Source organism: Enoplosus armatus, chromosome 16 (assembly GCF_043641665.1).
Source record: "Enoplosus armatus isolate fEnoArm2 chromosome 16, fEnoArm2.hap1, whole genome shotgun sequence".
Lineage (NCBI taxonomy): Eukaryota > Metazoa > Chordata > Actinopteri > Centrarchiformes > Enoplosidae > Enoplosus > Enoplosus armatus.
In genome coordinates, this window is record NC_092195.1 from 21,631,405 (window position 1) to 21,643,773 (window position 12,369).

At 46.8% G+C, this 12,369-nt stretch overlaps 1 protein-coding gene across 1 annotated transcript in view; it reads right to left on the reverse strand.

Moving 5' to 3' along the window:
- Positions 1–8,381: 8,381 nt before the first annotated feature.
- LOC139298601 (semaphorin-6D-like) overlaps positions 8,382–12,369 on the reverse strand; it is a 44,350-nt gene continuing 40,362 nt past the window's right edge. Inside the window, exons 18-20 of the mRNA XM_070921267.1 lie at positions 11,856–12,106; positions 10,643–10,774; positions 8,382–9,784 (exon numbers count right to left, since the gene is read on the reverse strand). Coding sequence (XP_070777368.1) covers positions 8,453–9,784; positions 10,643–10,774; positions 11,856–12,106 — 1,715 coding nt within the window. The 3' untranslated portion in view covers positions 8,382–8,452. The remainder of the gene's footprint in view (positions 9,785–10,642; positions 10,775–11,855; positions 12,107–12,369) is intronic.

Here is a 12,369-nt window from a genome sequence, read left to right on the forward strand (position 1 = left end):
GTGTTTCCACATGTGCTGACTCTCTTCTCTGCTGTGGTTGGCAGCTCTCTCTGAGCAGCAGGGGTGGAGCTCCAGTCTGGACCTGAACGAGATAAAGCCTCCTCACATCAAAGAGGAGGAGGAGGAGGACGAGGAGGAGGAGGTGCTGTGGCCGCCTCAGCAGGAGGAGGCGCCTCGGACGGCGGAGCAGAACGACGTCAAGTTCGTGTTGTTCCAGGGCGGCGGTGCGAGAAGCGAGCCGGACAACGACCACATGACCTCCTCGCTTTCAAGGCTCCCGTGCCCGGACCTGGAGGACTCGGATCTGGACCCCCAGCCGGGCACCTCGGTCCAGCAGACCTGCTCAGACCTCGACGAGGACGCCCCTGAAGCTTCGGATCCAGCTTCAGGTAACGGCCAGCTGGACTGTCTCGACCTGGAGGCGCCGCTGTCCGAGGTGGTGGACTCGTACATTTGCACCATATGCGGTCGTGCGTTCGCCCAGCGCGGCCACTGGGCCAAACACGTGCAGGTTCACCGCAAGGTCGAGTCCAAAGTCGACAAGTCGTACACGTGTGACATCTGCGGGAAGAGACTCACGCGGTTCGACGGGTATCAGAAACACTTGAGGATTCACACGGGTGAAAAGCCGTACTGCTGCGACGAGTGCGGCCGCAGATTCAGCGATAACTCCAATTACAAACGGCACATTCGCACACACATGGGACAGAAAACACAGCAGAGCTGAGGCTGCGGGACCAGGACTCAGACTGACGTGTGACAGACCAGGATGGACCGTCAAACCTTTGTCAGAAGAGGTTTCATGCACATAACGGTTGCGAAATCACAGCCAAGTCATGTCCACGCTGGTGTGGATGAATATGAAAAGGCCCCTTTTTAAATTCCAATGTCCATTGTCTGTTTTTAATGAAGCACCCTCCAAAAAGGTGGCAAAGTAAAACCAGAACAAATGATTTGAGCCCAGTCCGCGTTCCGTTTTCAGGATCTCGAGAAGAGAAGCTTGTGTTGGTTTTGCTGTTTTGTTCGCCGGCTGCCATTAAACGGATAAATGGACGGGAAACCTGACATGTTCGTGTGGACCTGGACCTGGACCAAGACCAGGGAGAAGAGACTTATATTGTATTTTTATATATTCTATATTTTAACAGACATTTGTACACTGGAGGAGACGGTGATGTTTACAGGTGCAGCCTGCTGTCACTTCAGACTTACCGGTATTTGACTTGTTCATGACGGCCTGTGTCCACTCAAGATGTTATTTTTTTACATTAATGGTAGTCAGGCAGAGCAGAAGTCTGTAGCACAAACACTTTTTTAAAGTCACAACTACATGGAAACATGGAAGCCTGGAGTTTGTATTTGGGATGTCAGCAACATTTGAATCCCAGTTCAGGGTGTCAAATAAACATGGCTGCCGACAGTCAACAATAAATCGGCGTTGCTCTAACAAGACTGTACGACGTTTACTGAAGTAATAAAATCACATGATTGAAAACTCATTTTCACCTTCCTCCCATTGATTCGAATGGTGTGTTTGTATTTACGATCTCATGACTCCATTGGAGCTATAATGTTTCACCAAAATATTCTGTTGAATATGGTTTAATTTGGTGATTTCTTCACAGAGAACTGGTCTTGATGAAGGCTGTTGTAATAAAACAGCTGACTGTCCTCACATCCACCAGCTCCAATCTGTTCAGCTTTTAAACATTCATCCTTCAATTCTCTTATGAAACAGTTTTGGTGATGGATGAAGGATGTGTGGCTGTTTACCTTCACATTTTGTTCTATTTATCTTAATCTTTATCGTCTGTCGTCGTCTCTTTCGTGGTTCTGTCTGTCCTGGAAAGTAGCTATGTCAGTCAAATGTCTTCAAAACACTTTGAATATCTTTCCATAAAATCAGGATCTAAATATAATTTTATATAAAGTTTGTGCTTCTAAATTTAAACACAAGGCCACATGTCCAAACAGTTTGGGTCCGGGAGGCAGACACACTCTCTGCTTTTAAGAGTAGGCTTAAAACTTTGCTTTTTGATAAGGCTTATAGTTAAGGGCTGGCTCAAGCCTGCCTGGACCAGCCCCCAGTTATGCTGCTATAGGCCTAGACTGCTGGGGGACTTCCCATGATGCACTGAGCTTTCCTCCTCTCCCTCTTCATCTTTGCACATTCATCACAGTCCAATGCATGTTACTAACTTTATTTCTTCCCCGGAGTTTCTTTGTGCTTTGTCGTCTCGCAGGTTGCTGTGGATCGTGGTCCTGGTACGCCTGGCTGCTGCTGCTGCCATGGGCCTGCCTGACTCTCATCACTACAGTTATTATGTTTAGTCGTAGTTCTGTCACTATTAAAGCTGCTATTATTAATCTCAGCTACTATTACAGCTGTAACTACTATTATCAGTCATATTTCCAGTATTATTATAATTATAACTGCTATTTCTACTGCTAGTGCTGCCATACATCTCTGCCTGTCTGTCTGTCTGTCTGTCTGTCTGCCCCCCCCCCCCTAAATTTTATTTATTTTATTTATATAAATAAAATTGAATTGGATTGAAACATATATATATGAAATATATTTTAAAATGTTCTGACTGCTTCACGGTGTCTGTAGAAAACCGAAGATATGAAGGATCTGCGTATTTCACACCAGCAGGTGGCAGCACAACACTTTATAGAAAACATAAAAGCACATGGTGCTGGGGAATTATTATATACAGCAATATGACAATAATTAATATGCTAGAGAACACTGCAGGTTCCCTTTTAATTTAAAAAGAAACAGGCGAGCAGCATCTCTGCACAGAAACAATCACAGAAGTACAGTTTTTACCAGACAGAGACTCCACGTTAACTCTTTCACAGGTAGAGGTGGGTTTACGTTCTGCCCCACCGGGGGTCACTGACCTCCTCCACTAACCAGATGACGAGGGGAAACCCTGCTGTGTTGTGCAGTTTTGCACTATACCTGCAACTTCCTCAAGGGCCTCTTGAACCCAATAAAAGAAATAATAATAAAAACCGTAATATGAGGAACCCGGTTGAAGACTTGGAGCTCCTGAACTATTCAAGGACTCCAGGTTTGGACCCCTAAGTGAGCATGACTCTGGTTGTAATGGTCTGTTGCAGCTCTTTATTCTGTTCTGTCCACAGACATAAGAACCACTCTACTCCAAGAACTTCCACAGTAGCCTTTATTTACACCGTCATCCACATTGTTAATTAATAGCAGTAAGGTAAACATAATAGCTTTTGACATTATTACATTGTCATTCTGGTGTGGCCCAGCGGGTGGCGCTGTGAGTCCATCATCGGTGATGTCACAGTGTCTCTGTTCCCCCTCAGTCTCTCCGGCTGAATCACAGAGAGCACGTTTAGAGGACGGGAACCAAGAGCCACGAAATGAATAAACAAATTTATTTTCAAGGTTACAAGTGCATCCTCATACAAAAACCCTTTTATAAAATGAGCCATAGTGTTTACTTTCTGCAGCGTCTCCGTAGTAGCACCCAGTGAAAACACTCCTAAAGGACCACTGAAGAGTCAGTCAGATCATAAATGAACAGCAGCATCTTTTCTTCTTTTTCATTAAGTGTCAACACTCTGACAGTTTCTGTTCCTCACTGTGTGTCTGTATGAATGCAGAGCAGTCCTCCTTTTGGACCAGACCACACTTCTATAAAGGATGACCTCTACTCTGTGTACAGCAGGGTGAAAAATACTGACCTGATATTTCTGTGACACCCTCTCTGGGAAACGAGGCTGTCTGTCTGAATCTGTAGCCTGCTCAGTGTGAAAGTGACAATACTGCTGAGAGGCCTCATGGAGCAAATTCAAGGACCATACAGGGACTTTTTTTATTTTCCAGCCAATTAAGCACAAGTTGCCTTTGCTTTCCATCACCACTGACTGTTTTCCAGGGCGGGGTATCGTCTGTACAGGTACTTTATTCTTTATTCCATATCTTACTTTGAGAAATATAAACATGTTAAATGTTGTCAGAGAAGAACTGTCCAAATAAAATAGTCTAAAACTGTCAAAAATTCAATCGGGAACTACTTGACGGAAGAAGAATTCAACAAGATCCCAACTTTTGGTATTTGACAGTTTTCGGGCACACATCGCTGGGTACCAAAAAAGTACTGCAGTTTGATAGCCAGCCATACCGTTCTCCAAAACAGACCATGAGTTCAACGTCCAAATACTAACCAACAACCAATTATTGTTTTCATTGTTTTTTAGTCAGTGAAATGACTCTGACATCTGACATTAGTCAGCCAAACAGAAATGTTTCCAACATATTTCTCCAGCTGGCTATGACTTCTCTGAAATTAGAGGGTCCTTGAACGCACCAACAAGTACGAAACGGCCACCGCTTGGAAATGTTGGTTTCATGTAAAACATAAGGATGACTAAACTGTCTATATGCAGCAAGTTTGAAGTGTCTGCATGCTGACTTCCATAAAAAAGAACAGAAGGAATCTAAGAAGTACTTTATGTTTTGAAAGAGGGTCAACTTGTATTTAATGGGGTAAAAGATTGATTCCTTTTGCAACGAACAGACTCGTGACTCATTTTGTGGCACAAAGCTGACCTTCTCATTATCATCCAACCTTTTTAAAATGTTATTCCTCCGTAGACTCTTGGAAACCATCAAATCTGCCACAGAGAGTTGAAGTTCATATCTGCTCTCATGTGAACACGGGCCGTTAATTTAGACTTTGATTCACGCAGGCAGCTTCTTCCCAGTGACCAGAACAACACTAATCTCTGATAACTATCAAACAGGTCGAGTCAGACGAGAGATTCACGTCGGCGATGAAAGAGGATGATGTAACCTCTTCACATGCGAGCTGTGACACAAATCCCCCTTTACAAGAAGTAGAAATCAATATCAAACTGCTGCTTTGTCGTCTCTTGTTAAATCTGAACAAAACGATCACTCAGTCTGGTTTGGACCCCCCCCCCCCACCCCCGTCTGGTGCAGGCGGACTCAAAGTTGCATCATTTGGTGCAGAGCCTGCTCGCCCCGTCTCCAGCAGGCAGGGATACTTCACTACCCGCCGCTTCGTTATTGCTTCGTCTGTGCTGGGAGTGTGTGTCCGGCCGGCTGAGCCACTCAGATTAAACTTTATCTGCTTCAGCGGCAGCTGGGAACCAAACAGCCGCTTAAAAACTCACTGATCAAAAGTTTGTTTAATGACGGACATCGGCTGGCTGCTGTTGATTTGTCCCTCAAGCCACTTTACCTGCAACTAATGTTTCTGTTTCCACGTTTCAGAAATGTCCCGACAGGATCTGAAGAGGTCAGAGTTCATGTGATTTACACTGCGCTCGACCGTTCCTGGATCAGACTGGTGTTTCTCACGTCACAGCCTGTAATTAGACAGCAAGTGCTCTTCAGTGTCAAAGTTCAGCCTTTGGAAATCTTAACTCAAGGTTCCCTTACTAGCTTTTTCCCAGGCTTTTACCCACATCTCGTGGTCTTCCTCAGCAGGTGGATTATACAGTTGTCACGGGGATGGGAGAGACAAGGATTATGATCTCCATCACAGATTAAAAACTCCACTGGCCGAGGAGGACCGTGAGATAAGGTTGAAAGCTCTGAACAACAGTAAGTCATTTCTTTACGTTCCTGCAGACCATCAGTTGTTACATTGATTTCTTTGTTGTGTGAAATTTTACCTCCAGAGATGTGCAAATGTACGATGTGTAGGATACAATCATCAAATTCAATTCATTTAGATTTTAGTTTTAGCACCGTTGTTAGCTGAAGGATGTGGCGGTCCAGGTCTCTGTGGGACAGGTTGTACTGTGCTGCGGTCCAAGGATTCCCCAGTATCTGACACTCGAGAGTCAGCTGCTGAATGAAAACAAACTTTACGTCATCAAATTCAAAATGTGTTCTGGCTGTGATTTTCTGGTCAAAGCTTTCCTGCAGTCGCGTGTGTATTCTCTGATGTCTGAGTCTCCCTGAACTCACCATCAAGTCCGGGCTCACGGCTCCTTCACCACGCGACGCTGACGGTGAGTCAGTATTCACTGGGAGACGTTTTCTAACAGCTGAATATTCTGACATTGACATCAGGACTCTGCTTGTATTTAATGGCTGTTTTCTGCATTAAAGACACTACATGTTGTGGAATGTGGTCAGCAGTAATATAACGTGCCACTTGCAGCTAAGGGGGCACCGGTACGGGTCTCTGTCTTTTGTGATTTTTCCAAATCTAAAAATGATCACATTCATTGTCAAACTCTGAATGATTCACCATCACTACTTTAGTTCCATGCAGCTCATTGCTTTATTTACAGGTTTTTTATTGCTGTTGCTGGCAGTGCTGCTCATCTCCACTGCCTGTGTGTTAGACTGTTGACCTTTGACCTCTGCAGTGGTTTGGTTCGTCTCCGGTCAATTTCAGGCCAAGAGCCCAAACAGAAGAAACAGCCGCAGAACAGAAAAGTGTTCTTGCCCACTGACGAAACACCGGGGGGCAAACGTGAAACAGGAAACAGCAGCTTTCCCTTTTCACACCATCTGTGAAGCGACGCCCCCACAGAAAAAGTGAATGAATGCGACTCAAAAGCCAAACGTTCACCCAAATTACCGAAAAACAAACAAACAAAAAACTATCTGCACGGAGCAGCGGCTCCCAAACCCCCCCCACCCCCCCACCGACCGTGCATGCAATCTGCAGAGCCAGCACTAACGCTCTGAAGGTAAAAATGACACCATGGAATCTGTTATTAGAATTTATTAGTAACACTGATGTAATATGTGTGAACGATCAATAGGCCTATACATATACGCATATCGTTGTCATGCAGGTCACTCCGGGGGCGACGCCGTCCGTCGGTCGGGAGGCTCTTAGTCTTGCTACTATGGTAACCTTGTTTATTGCTTATTTTTTCGGACATGTTTGAAAACGTTGCTTTTGGTAAAATGTACAGTGAAAACTACGGAAATAAATGATTAACCTTGGTCCATCCCTGGGGGCCTCGACCCCCCCTCTGGGAACCAGTGCACTAGAGGTTAGCAGTTTGTAGTTTGGGTGAACTGAGAGGCCAAACGTTTCGTTCTGTGAGCTGTCTGTTCTGTTTGGGCGGGGTCACCTGTTGTACTACAGAGCTCAGTAGGTATGTATGTCTTAATTAATAATCTAAAACTGAACTGCAAACCTCCTGGATCTAATACACCCCATTAGACACATTTTATAGATCCTGCAGATCAGATAAAGACGGATGCAAAGGAGAGAAGGGAGGGGGCAAATTAAGTCATTTGAGGGCAATTATTAATTCAAGAGAATCAATTAAAGTAATCTGAACATACAAATGACTAAATTGAAGGAGTATTAAGTGTATTGACACCTACTGGGCTCCGTACAAAACACAGCCAGCGCTCCATTGATGCTGTGTTCGTTTTTCAGATACCAATATGGTATAAAAAGAACATTCATGTGGTTTGGATGTACTGTCAGCACTGGCTGCTCTGATCTGGATCTCTGTGGCTGCTGGATTTCATACAGCTCATGAAGCATAAGAGTCTTTTTCTGTTGCTGATGTGTTGGTTTACAAAACTCTCCTTCTCTTGAACATCCCGTCTTCTTAAAGTGTTGGACAGGATATCAAAAACCTTTATTGCAGGTTTTTTCTCCCTTTGGACTCCGTGCAGCCTCCTGTAAATTTGAATTTTCCGGACCAGATTCAGAGGGACAAACCAAAGGAAAGGAATGACCCTCTGGACGTTTTTCACATTATATGATTTTTCTTTCATTTCTCCAGTGGAGAGAAATGCCATCGCTTGACTCAAAGTCCTGGAGAAACGTCCAACACTCCCAGCGGCCCCAGATTCACTTCCTGTCAGGTTTGCAGCAGTCCGATTCCCTGCTTTCTTGAATCTTTGCAAATGAAATCCGGGCCCCGTGCCAAGGTGCAACAACCGGGGACATTAGATCAAAGCGCTCATAAGAAAACTGCATTAATCAAGAATTTTTCAGGCCACCTCGAGCCTTGGGGACTCCTTTTGAATCATTAACATCTTTCGCCCTGCTTTTGGAATGTTTCTCAGACTCGTCTGAGCCGGTTTTGATCCGCAGTCTGTCGTGAGGGGAAAGTCGCCACGAGCGGCCCCGCCTGCCCCAAGAAATGAGTCAGAGATCTTGTTTATTTGACGATCCTCAGAGTGTCTCTGTGGCTCTTTCAAGGCTCTGCTCTGTGAGCGAAGCAGCTACAATGCAGCGGCCGGCGTCCTCTCAGCAGCAGCAAAATAACCACAACTGAAGGGTCATAATGAGGAGTGATGGGCCGAAAAGCTCTGAAGTCTCTTTTGTGTCTTTTCGTCCCATCAGCGCTCTCATTTTGTCATTTCTCACAAGCCCTGCAGACATTTCGGAGTGCTTTACTCGCTGAGGACTGTAGCAGCCATGTTGGAATGGTGCCACTTCCTCCAACAGTCTCAGTAGTTGTATTTTCCTGCTTCTGCCACCGGTGATGTCGCTGTGTTGGGAAGGAACAACGGTTTTGGCGGGACTTGAGGTTTGAGGGACGCCGTTCTCCGGACGATTGCTGCCCGCTGCACATGTGGCCCTTCGCTGTAACTGTGCTGCCGTGTGAGGCAAGCGCTGGTGATCGACGGCCGCTGGCTCTCACCGTTGGTCCTGGCGTTCACGTTAGCCGCCCCGCTCGCGCCTGGGGGGCCGTTGCTGCTGCTGTTGGTGTTCATCCTGGCTAGAAAGTGTGCGTGCTGCGCCCCCCGTTGGTTGAAGCTGTGGTGGCGCGGCACAGCGCCACCCCCGCTGCCCATCTTGATGAGGGAGTGGCGCTGGGAGTGGTGGCGTGTCACGGAGACGCTGCTTCCTCCGGGTCTCTCTGGAATCACCTGCTGCTGGAGCGGAGTTGAGGAGGAGGAAGAGGAGGAAGACGGGATGGAGGTGGAGGAGGTGGGGTTGTTTGAGGATGATGAGGAGGAAGAAGAGGAGGTGGCGGACGATGAGGTGGAGCTTTGAGTAGGGGCGTCCAGGCGTTTGGGGAGGCCGTCCCTTGGCAGCGTGGAGGTGCTGTAATATGAAGCGGATTCTGTCTCGGGGATCTGCTGCTGGTGATGGTGGCTGCCGCCGCCGCCGCCGCTGCTGTTGTTGTTGTGGTGGTTGCTATGGTGATGGCTGTGGTTGTAGTGGTGGGTGCGGGTCTGGCCTTGGTGATTATGATGATGATGGTGATGATGATTATGATGATGTCCACCAGAGGAGGACGAGGAGGGCCCGGGGAACAGGGAGGACGAGGAGGTGGAGGTGAGGACCTTGATGCCTCCGGTCCCCGACGCGCTGACCTCGTGGATGTGTTTGAGCAGCTCGTCCAGCGCCGACACGTCCACTACTGTCTGGGGGAGGGACTGCTGGGAGTGGTGGTGATGGGGGACTCGCCCCCCTCCTCCACCTCCTGATGCTGCTGCTCGCTCATCATTTGAGATCTTCCTCTCCTCAGGGAGGTGCAGTGAAGTCGAAGAAGCACCCGCTCCAAGGGCCGCTCCGTTGCTGAAACTGTTGCCATGGTGATGAGAAAAGGGAAACACCTGCTGGGTCAAAGAGTTCCCAACGACGGCCATGAAACCCAGACCGGATCCGGAGCAGCTGGGCCCAGATTGGGGGTTGTTGTCCTTGGCGTTGTTGCAGTTCTGGTTCTTCTCGTACTGATGGTGCCGCAGGGCCTTCATGTTCTTGATGGGAAGCTCCGGGGTGGAGTCAGGCGTGGGCAGGCCGGACAGCTCTCCATCACCCTGAGACAGAGACTGGACAGAGGTTAGACCAGAGGCTGTCAAACACTTTCAAGCTCTGCAGCAGACATGAAGGATCTTTTCTTAGAAGGCCAAACTTCAGGCTTCAGTTACTTCAGTTAATGTACATCTGGAATCACCTTTCAGCTTTGTGATTCGTCACTTTCAGTTCTCGCCACCAAATTCCTAATTACTGGGGGAAGCGGACCTCAGTAGGACTAGAGCTGCAGCTAACAACCTGATTAATCAATCAGCTGGTCAGTAAATAGTGAAAACAGTCAACATGACATCTTCAAATGTCTTGTTTGGTCTGAGTCCAAAACCCCAAAACATTCAATTTACAATGAAATAAAACAGGGAAAAGCAGCGAAATGAACACATAATGTTCGGTATTAATAGTCATTTATCAAAGGAATCACATGGTTTCAGCAGTGAACAGAACTGAACCGTCTTTTACTTTCATTGCCAGGCCTCCTTGAAAAGCATGTTATTGTTGAATTGTTGAACTGCTGTTTTTATGTGACAGCCAGCCAACTGCTGCGGAAAAATTCAGAGGTGACGTTCATTGATGCGTTCTAAGTATTTAGGTTGTTATTTATCATACGCAGCTGTTTGATGGCTGCAGGACAACTGGTGCAGAGACTCATTGACTCGTGTCTTTCACATGGATTTCAGATGAAAGACCACATTGTTAAAATGTGAAGTTTAGAGGCAACATATCATGACATGTCCTCTTTTCATAGACTTTAAAATACTGACGGAGTGGACCTACAGTATATTTAACAAACCTTTCAGAGATGTAAGAGGGACATTTTAACAACAGTATTTTACGATGAACCAGACCAGGCTGCCCCTCAAGATGAGCTGTCCTACCTGGGAGAGGCTGAGGTCGGGGTCTCCCAGCGGCAGGCCCTGGTGTCCGGGGGTGTGGAGGTGAGGCTCCGACTGGCCGTTGGGGATAAAGGAGCTGTACATCTTCGGGGTGGACACGTCCAGTTTGTCCTCCTGAAGGGAGACAACACAAAAGGAGGACAAGAGGAACAGGAGAGTTTTCTTAGCTTATATATATCGATGCAGAGCGAAAGGATTTGTCAGTTTGAATCTTTAAAAAACACAACGACCTGAGCTGTGAGGAAAGACCTCTTCCCTGGGTGAATTATCATATTCCACACAGCATAATGAGGAGCTCATATACATTTCAGCAGAGGGGTCAGAGGTCGGCGGGAAGCCAGCAGCAGCTCACAGATTCAGTTCTTCACTCAAGGACACTTTGAACAAAGATGGAGCTCATGATGAAAGAGTCGATTGTAATGACTGAAGAAAAGACTGAAGTGAAGCTATTAACTTATCGCGTCCCCTCGAGAGAAGAGAATATTAACTCTGCTGCTCAAAATTCAGCTGGTTACGTCGCTGCTTCTCAGCTCGTTCTTCGACAACAAAACCTGCTGCCAACGAGGGGACGATGCAGGAGAGCGTTTATTTAACTTGAACTTCACCCGCATGGACTTTACTAGTGAATGTGAACCTTCAGCTGCGGTGCCACATGACCACAAGACTTTTTACACAAAAACAAAACCTGTGAACGATCGCTGTTTTAGATCTTTAGAAGATTACAACAGAAAACAATGTGAGAGGGTGAAAATCTTAGAAAAGGTCCCCAATCTTTGTGATGCATATTTGTCACCAAACTTTCACATTATATTGGATAAAAATCACTGAAAGTAAAAAAGGCTTCACTTGAATATCTTGCACAACGTTTCTCTGTGCAGTAATTTCATGAGTCAGGATGAAGATGTTTCTCTGTTCGTGTTGTAGATCTGAAAAATAATTAATATTGAATTCTGCTGTTTAACTGCTGGTTCTGTTGAATAATATTAATAATGCGCTTTGTTCTCACACTAACAGAACATGACGACTGAGCGGATCTGAAACATCAGGAATCATCAGCAACAATGATATCTACCTTTACACTTTTCTCAAGTCTGAAGAGGGTTGTATTTCTGGTACAACAGCCTCTCCGTCACCCCATCAGAGGTTACTTTACCATAATGCATTGCGTCTTCATACATCCAAAGAGTCCACCCACCTTCGGCTGTCCGTCCAGCAGACCGTTGAGCTTGGCGAGGGACCGCAGCGATAAGGCGTGCGGCAGCGACGCCTCTGGGTCTTTCCCGAGCCTCCTCGCCCGCTGAGCGGCGCTGCGGCTGCAGTAACACGACACCAGGAAACCGGACAAGATGGCGCCCAGGAAGAAGGCCACCAGCACGCAGGCGATCAGCAGGGTGTAGTGGACGTTAGCACCGGCACGCTGGTCCATCTCTGGAAGACGACGGACGCCTGGAAGACGACGGAAGAGGAAAAAAGGGTTATTACACCTTTTTGACTGCTGCCGAGGAGCAGGAGGCACGACGGCATCGTCGTCCGTGAGAGCGACAGATCTACGACAAACTAACGACCTATACACGAGAGTTTGAGCCAGGGAGGACCAATCTGTGGCAGGAACGAGCATACACTTAGCTTAGCTTAAAGTAGAAAAGCGATGACGATGAGAGACGGAGGAAGAGAGGGACAGAGACGAGGATTGGACTTAATGAGAAGGA